The sequence below is a fragment of the Brachypodium distachyon genome, chromosome 5 (assembly GCF_000005505.3).
Source record: "Brachypodium distachyon strain Bd21 chromosome 5, Brachypodium_distachyon_v3.0, whole genome shotgun sequence".
Classification (NCBI taxonomy): domain Eukaryota; kingdom Viridiplantae; phylum Streptophyta; class Magnoliopsida; order Poales; family Poaceae; genus Brachypodium; species Brachypodium distachyon.
In genome coordinates this window covers 18,554,361-18,562,732 of record NC_016135.3, presented here as the reverse complement: position 1 = coordinate 18,562,732, position 8,372 = coordinate 18,554,361, and the positions used below count along the sequence as shown (strand labels likewise).

Sequence of the window (8,372 nt, the reverse complement as noted above, 5' to 3'; positions counted from 1 at the left end):
TAACTAATACACACTGCCAACAGATACATATATATACTTCTTGAGTGAACAGATCCTTTTACAAATTTCACACGGCCAGTAACTGACAAATGTATACACATTATATACCCAACAATAATGTCTTCTTATTGGAAATGGAAATAACTACACCAGTTAATGTACCTTAAAGGGAAGAACAAGCTCCCAAGTGCTGCTGACAATACCAGAGAAAATTATAATCAGAGGGCACCACCGTAGAAGACTAGAAGTAGCAGCCGAGTATTGAAGCCAGGCAACTGCTCATCTATGCCTTCTTCCTGAAGACGAGCCTACTCAGCAAGCTCGCACGTCGTTTTTTCTTTTTCATATCAGCACAGAAGGATGTCCGTGGCGACTTCGGGATCACAGGAGGAAGAACGGCTCTTGTCAAACCATTGCTACTAGATTTATGACCCGTGTCGGCACCTTGCTCATGTACAAGGTTCATCTTAGTTGCAGCGTGACTACCTTGTTCTTTCTTGCATGCCCCTTCTTCTTCAGATCTCGGAGATCTGAAATCCTGAGACTTGGCATCATGTTCAGCAAGAACCTTGGGAACTGATAGAGGTACGGTACCAGACTTTCCTTTGCCTGAAGCATCTGCACTTGCAGGGGTTTGTAGAGCCTGCAGTTGTTTGGTGAGATTCGTCATTGTCTCTTGGCACTCTGCAAGTTTCTCTGCTGCTGCAGATATTGCCGAGTTCTGCAAGAATTTGAAAACCAATATTGGATTCCGGCACTGACGGCCACATGAAAATGGTGAACAAAAGGCGACACATTTATCTTGAGCAGCACATAACTATACTGGAAGGATAAACAAAACTTATTAGTGATGAGGTTGAGTGAGTGCCTGCCAACAAGTGATCCCGAGCCATGCAACAATTTTCTTAACCTGTATTTCTTGATACAGCAATATTACCCCCTGACGAAGACTATAGACTTAGAAACGCCCATGGAATCAAGTGACAATGCTAAAGCGACTACTAAGAGTGCTGGAGTGGGGGAGGTGCATTGCATATATTGTGCAGATAGATTTACGAATTGTTTAGATTTAGAATATAATGAACTAAACTAAATGAAAGACAAAGTTTTTGAGGAGGATACTGTTGTTACTTGTTTTCCATCTTCTTCCAGCAAGTTTTCCATGCTCCCATCAGCATCAGCACTGCATCAAACAACAGGAATTCCAGATGATTCTAAATTAGAAGTTCCGACAATAACAAGTAACACGATTAATATTCTCATTCTTAATAAGACTTACATTTCTAGTTCATAGTATACTGATTGTTTTTCCTGAAGATTGTCAGCCTGCTCTTGTCTTGCCAGTTCTTGTTCATCAAGTTTACAAGTGGCAAGCTGGATCTGAGAACGATTTTCCAAGGTGTCACCAGGGATCTGGCCCTCAATTGTTCCAATAAGTTCTTTTTGTACGTTTTGTTGCATTCTTGAAACCATTTCTGATTTTGCACTTTGCATTGCTTGTTTTCCGTGCATGCTTAATGTCCTTGCCGATTCATTTTGATCCGACTTATTTGTATAGGAATCCACATTGTCTAGTCCACAAACACATGAAAAACATTGGTCCATTGCCCACTCTAGGGTCAAGCAAACTTCGTCAATGAGCTTTTGAAGATTAACCTTTCCATCCAGCACATCACTACAGACATGAACCAAGTGCTCAAGTTGAGAAGTGACTTCAGTTTTTTCATGCAAAAACACTCCAAAACTTATAACATTGTTTTCAGTGGATCTTTCAATCATGCAACTGACCTTTTCAATCAGAGTGGCCACCATGCTGTCTTTTTCTGCTTGGTTATATGCCAAACTCGCAACATCACTTTCTTTGGCCGAAATCTCACTCCTCAATGCACATATTACTTCATCAAGAATGACATCAACACTTATTTTATTGGCTCTATGCTTATGTATGATCAGTTTCAAAATATCCTGAATCCACTCAGGATACTTGTAAGAAAAACCATCTTGAGGAGGGATTTGATCTCTGCCAAGTATTTCTGATAGAATCATTTGCGAATGTGTATCAGATGCATCTGTGTCACACTGATGTGGCGCACTTGAAGGCCTTGATACCATCTCAAGTTTCTCAATTTCCGCAAGATCAACTAGCAGCTGCATGTCAGATCCTGCAATCCTTCTGCTCTGACTCCGAGATGTGAGTCTCTTGCCAGTTCTGATATTCTCTGGCTTTGGAACTGAAGGACTAGTAAATTGTTCAAAATGGTTGTTCTCTTCCATGTCATGATCACTCCACAAATCCTTGAGTTGCCTTTGCACTACTGATAACTTGCATGCCTCATCCGCATACAGCAACTGCACTGACTGGATCTCACTCTCCTTCCTGGCTAATAACTGCCTGAGATGTCTGTTTTCATCATCCATTTCCTGCAACTTGACAATGTAACCTTCAGACACAGAATGCCTCTGATTTGCCGCTCGCAGTGGTGGCTGCAGTGTTGTGCTTGTACGTGTCCTTCTCATTCCGTTTTGGACGGAAGTGGCACCCCGTCGCTCGACCTCATCTTTCATTTTTGCTAATGCCGCAGGACCAGGCAGCCTCTTCTGAACCATGGTCCTCAGCCTCTGGCATTCAGCTTCCAGCGTAGCAATCTTCTGGACGTTTTCCTGCTGCTGCTTCTGAGCAGCATCAATCGATTTCAGGTCGTACTCCCGCTCTTTGTTGCGAATCTCGAGTTCCTTCTGCACCATGCGCACCTCATACTGAAGGGATCCACACTGTTTCTGCATAAATTCAAGCTTAGCCGTTGCTTCAGTTAACCTTTGGTCTGAGTGTGTTTTGGATTCAATCAGTTCTCTGATTATCTTGTCCTTTGAGTTGACAGTGTTCCGAAGATTATAGTTTTCAGTAACGACCTTTGCGAACCGCTTATTTGCACCCTCTAACTTCTGCTGTAAATCTTGGGCTTTCTTTTGCTCGGAAGAGATCTTGTTAGCTCCTTCGATGATGAGGTGCTCATTCTCTTCCCTACCAAGAAGCAGCTGCTCCGTGCAGGACTTCAAAGCACCCTCCATTTCAGTCATTTTCTTCCTGGATACTTCGTATATGAAGTGTTATTAAGCCCCTTCTGAAACAATTATGAAATCAAAATCTTACATGTGTTAGCTAGTAGGAACTTGTTCATTTAAACCTAATTATGGTAAGCATATTGTACAGAATAATGTATTTCAGAAGAATTTAGAATGAAGTCATAAATAATACTGTAACACTGAACAGTATATATAAATAATAAAGCGCTAGCAGTCTAGCACAATAATCATATGTTCAGTCTGGCACAATAATCGTATGTTACTATTGACTAAAAAAAATTACTCCGTACATGTTTAAAGAATGTCGTGCTATTATTTATTGCTCAAATCAAATACTCCGTCTGTCCAACAAAAGATGTCTCAAGTTTGTCAAAATTTGGATTTATCTAGACATGACTTAATGTATAGATGCATTCAAATTTAGTCAAAGTTGAGACATCCTTTTGTTAGACGGAGAAAGTATTATAAATTCTCGTCTCAATAGTGCTTGCCAAATCAACAATTGCATGGTCTGCGCACTCTGAATGTGAGCCACCAACTTAGAATTTTATTCTACACACTAGTACAATACCTATGTGTTGCTACGAACTAAAAGGCATGGTCACTGACGGAGTGCCTCACCGATTAAGACCTTTACAGGAGTGAAGAAATAAAATAATAAAGAGTTTGGGCTGCTGTAGACTGTGGTGTGTTTTGACTTCTGAGACGTACCAAACTAATTCAAATTAGAAAACACTACATCACACTTGTTTAATCAAATTGGCACTAGATATTTGTTTCTAACAAGCAGTACATGTATGATATATATACTGTAGACACATGACGCACAAATTATAGAGGTCCATGTCCACATTCCCAAATCAAATACGGAGTATGACGAGATCTGTAAATCCACAGCGATCCATATCCTAGAGCGCGGTAATTCGGTATCTGTAGAAATTAGAGGTGAATTCCGGGTAACTCATGTGGGCGCGTGGCTTACCGTAGAGCCTGCACGAAGCGTTCGTTGCCACCGCCCCATTGCCGCGGCCAGTTACCGCACGCGGACCAGCGGCGAAGGCCGACGTGAACAGGTGAAACGTATGCAGGGGCAAAAAGCTCCCTCTGACGAACCGCATCCAGGATTGCACGCTCCTGAGACCTGCTTGCCCCACCCCCAGCCCGGCAGCCCCGGCGGCGCGGCGGCGGCATGACCGTCCCATGCGCCTTCTGCCGTCGAAAGACATGGCCGTTTGGGAGGTGGAAAGTGCAAATACATTTTTTTTTAGAAGGCCGCATGGCCCAAGTTCAAAGCTACGAAACGTTTTCGATTAGAAGGCCCCCGTGGGAAGTCAAATCATGACCATCGCTCCTTGGGTTTTGTGACATGGGCCAGCTCGGTTTTGTTTTTCTATCTTTTGCCCTTTTCCCATTCTACTGTATGCTTTGTGTGTGAAAAAAAACTCATATTTTGTTGGACGTCAAGAACCATAATTTATGATCCTCATCAATGTTTTTGAGAAATTTTCGTAACTTCTGATTATGTTGCTGTAATATTGGAGCAGATAAGGGTAGAAACATTTTCACGTGGAACGAACATGTTAAATTATCAACAATATCAAACACTGTATTCTGTTTGAGTAATTGAACAAGCTTCGGGTTCTTAACCCCTTGCTATTGGTTACTAATAATTTGCACCGAACGAGCAATTTCAGGAGTTGCACAGTTGTACTGTTGTAAAATAGTCGACACACCACTTCAAGAGCTATCCCAACGGAGGACTAAGCATTCGATAAACAGAGAAGAAACGAAGATCCAATTAACGGAGCAAGAAACCTAGCATTCGCGCACGTGTCAACACAAACATATCTGCAAGCTATAGTGACGTACCTTATTCCACCACCTGCAGGCAGCAGCAGCGTGCAACAAGTTTGGCAGCTGGATCCACGACAATCGAAAGATCAAAAAACAAAAAAAGGGCCCGACAGCTGCAAGATACCCCCAGGACACCGATCACCTGCTCAGAAATCACGGTTACCTAGCTGGAAAGGAGAGGCGCGCTAGCTGAGAAAAACACGTACAGTTGGCGCACTCCTTCCTCAGCAGCTAGCTAGCCGGCCATGACATCCTCCTTTTCTCATACATTGCTTGGTTGCCATGGTTGGTGCGTCGTAGGAGCCAGCTCTGTAGGGATCGGGCTGTCGCCGCCATATATATGAGGCGGCCGGGGCTAGAGACAGAGCAGCCGGAATTTCAAGGCCACAGAGCGGACGTGCCTTTCCGAGTGGTGCCGGCCGGTCGCGTGTAGAGGCTGATGGAAGGAAGGAAGCAAAGCTGTTTTAGGTGGTAGTTTAGCTAAGTCTGGGGGGCTTTCGGCAGGTGCAAATCAAAAGCTGCAGCTCAGCTTCACCTCGGGTGTTCGTTCTGTCAATCTGTCGGAGCGGTTGGCCGGCGGGCTTTTATCTACACGCTACACAGGTCACACACACACACCGGATAAGTTCCACTCCAATATTCGTCTCATCCACGCTGCCGTTGCTTTGTTTGTCCCCACGATTTCCTTGCCCGACGAGGCCCTCTCGCTTTCGGTTGCCGCTGCCGCGTCGACGTGCGCTGCTCCGTGGTGCTGGGAAGGACGAGTGCTGCGGCTTAACCTTAATCGAACCGTAAATGCCTGTTTCGGAACTCGGATTGGGACCGACCGGCGTTGCTGGCCTGCTGAACCGTGCACAGTTCTCCCACTGTCAGGGTACGGCCACGAATCTGTGCATGGGTACATAGACCCGAAAATTCTCCGTCCTTTCAATTCTGCGACGAAAACAGGTCCATGTCCTTGATACGGAGTATGGGATTTCGGAGATGTTATTACTGGTAGGAAGGACACTATCCTTGGATATTGGATTTATTAGGCAGCTGGAGATTCGCTAGTTTTTCTCCATTTTCGCGAGGGTCAAGTTTCAGCACTATGGTCTATGGAGCAGCGGCTCCGCCTCTGGATACTGTTGGTTTGTCAATCTTCTAACAGAAGCAATGGTAGAAACTTGTTCTTTTTCTAGCAGCAAGAGCATGTCCAGCTGGCGGGTTCGACCGGCTCGCTCAGGGTAGGGATTGGTCGGGTTGCAGCTCGGGTTTAAAAAAGGGTGTGGCTGTATACCAGATGCAGGGTTTTTAAGCGAAATGCTTAATCTAAGTTGACGAATTAGAACTGTTGTCATTTTACTATTCTTTTGCATCTTCGTTCGGATTTTAGAGCACAAATCATATCCAAATTGTTGTGTAGTCAACTTATCTCTAATTACAAATCATGCAACTTAAATTTAGCAAAGCCGTTGAAAAACACTCTCACAATTTTTTCTTTAGAGCTAAAGACCCTGCCCAGTTCCATTTCATTGAAATGAAACACAGTCTTACAGGATATGTCCAGGAAAGCATATCCCTAATGGGCATAAAAACAACTTAACAACATCCTAACAACCCAGTTATTCACAACACTCATCTTGTCAGAGAACACTTCATACAGGGAACCAACAGAAGCTAAAACCCAAAAGCAGCAAAACACTAATGGCTCATTCGGTTTGCGGGAATTTTAGAGGATTTTCACAGGATTTCCAAACTAAGGATTTTTTCCTATGGGTAGCGTTCGTTTCATAGGAATTGAGGTTTTAGATTCCTAAGGATTTGTCCCAAATTGAACTAATTCCTAAGAATTCTACACATTAGGTGAGACCTCGTTTAAAATTCCTAAGGATTGAAATAATCCTGGCCATCGGGCCTAGTTTTTTTGGGCCGGCCCGAGGCACGCGAAAAAAGCACGGCACGTGCCAAATCGTGCCGGGCCAGGCACGAAGCCCACCACGTGTCAGGCTTTTTTAGTGATCCTGGCCCATAGGCCGGCACGGGCACGGCACGGGAATAGGTGGGACGAGCACGGCATGGGAACAAGCCCGGCATAGCACGCCCGACACGAAATAATTGGCACAACACGACACGAAAACCTCGAAACGTTCAGCATGAGGCACAAATTTTTCTGATTTTTTTTTCATTTTTTCCTTCAAAAATGACCGGAATAGGCCAAAAGAGCACGGAATGGGCCAAAACAGTCCGCCTTGGGCCTTCGTGCTTCCGTGCCGACGGGCCAGGCACAAAACTAGTGCGTGCCAGGCTTTTTTCGCAGATCAGGCCCATGGGCCTAACCGGCACGGCACGAATTCATTTTGTGCCCACCCCGTGCCGGGCCGTGCCGTGCTGGGCCATCGGCTTCTCTTGCCCGGGCCGTGCCTGGTCGCCCGATGGCCAGGATTAGATTGAAGTGTGCATGACATCTCAATTATCTACTTTTTCTATTCCCATGATTCCAAAATCCCACAAACCGAATAGGCCCTAAACACCAATAGCATCAGAGGATGTCAGGCGATCAAAACAGACCGCCAGTAGCATCCTTCGTTTCTTCAGCATGCCAAGAGCCGGGGAGCTTCCCTCACTTTGGTTTCCATCAGGAGCAAGCAATTGTCCAGGGGTGACAGGTCCCTTTGTGGACATAAGATTCGTCAGCGCCTTAATAGGCGAATCAGCCTATGCCAAATAACATGAAGACCAGACCAAGAGACACGGCCAAAATGAAGATCGTTACGAAACTTTCAGAACGTCCACATCAGTGCGGAAGAAACCATATTAATCACAACATGTTTAGTACTCCCTTCGATCCTAAATTCTTGTCTCAAGTTTGCCCAAATATGGATGTATCTATTCTTAAAAAGCGTTTAGATACATGTAATATTTAGACAACAGTTTAGGATCGGAGTGAGTATTACTAAGCCATTTACAACAACATCTTCATAACATGAGACACTAGTCAGGTGAAGCATGGATGATAACTCAACCCAAAACAGTTTCACAATGTCACAAGAGAAGAACAAGTGTTCCGTAGATTCCTCTTCGCATCACATTAAGCATGATACATCATCTAGGTGTTGTCTTTTTCTCAAGTTATCTCTAGTGAGTAATCTATTGTGAGATAAAAGCCACAAGAAGTGGACCCTGTGAGTGACATGTTTTTTTTTTGCAGGGAATGTATTTCCCATAGGGTAGGAATATAGACTGGGGTAATTCCCTTGTAGTTAATCACAACATGCAAAGATTCCACATTATAAACCCCTGAATTGTGCAGAGCCCAAATCAATTGGTCATGTTCCTCAGATAGCACCACCTCAGTCACAATGGACCTCAAATCAGCATCATATTATTATCTTACTCTTACAAATTTTGCAGTGCCTGGTTGATCCTGACAAGGGCAACCAAACGCGTCGTGT

The 8,372-nt window shown here is 44.3% G+C and overlaps 1 protein-coding gene across 9 annotated transcripts; it reads right to left on the bottom strand.

Annotated features, from left to right (window-relative positions):
- Window positions 1–5,497, bottom strand: LOC100829663 (filament-like plant protein 7). 9 transcript variants are annotated; one of them, XM_014896202.2, is made up of 5 exons: window positions 5,102–5,497; window positions 4,954–5,001; window positions 1,280–3,122; window positions 1,123–1,183; window positions 1–721 (listed from the first exon to the last, which is right to left on the bottom strand). In XM_014896202.2, the coding sequence occupies exons 3-5, from the start codon at window positions 3,076–3,078 to the stop codon at window positions 284–286; spliced, it is 2,298 nt and encodes a 765-aa protein (XP_014751688.1). In that variant the 5' UTR covers window positions 3,079–3,122; window positions 4,954–5,001; window positions 5,102–5,497; the 3' UTR covers window positions 1–283. The 9 variants fall into 9 exon arrangements, with proteins under 9 accessions (XP_014751688.1, XP_014751689.1, XP_010240096.1 ...); XM_014896203.2 differs by having other exon boundaries at window positions 1,280–3,119; XM_010241794.3 differs by having other exon boundaries at window positions 4,954–5,080; window positions 5,145–5,497.
- Between the last annotated feature and the right edge of the window lie 2,875 nt (window positions 5,498–8,372).

Coding starts and splice junctions, on each gene's coding strand:
- LOC100829663 (XM_014896200.2), bottom strand. CDS start 3,078: ATGACTGAAATGGAGGGTGCTTTGAAGTCCTGCACGGAGCAGCTGCTT. Junction 1,184..1,279: donor GTATACTATGAACTAGAAAT/GTAAGTCTTATT, acceptor TGTTTGATGCAG/TGCTGATGCTGATGGGAGCA. Junction 722..1,122: donor ATGGAAAACAAGTAACAACA/GTATCCTCCTCA, acceptor AAATTCTTGCAG/AACTCGGCAATATCTGCAGC.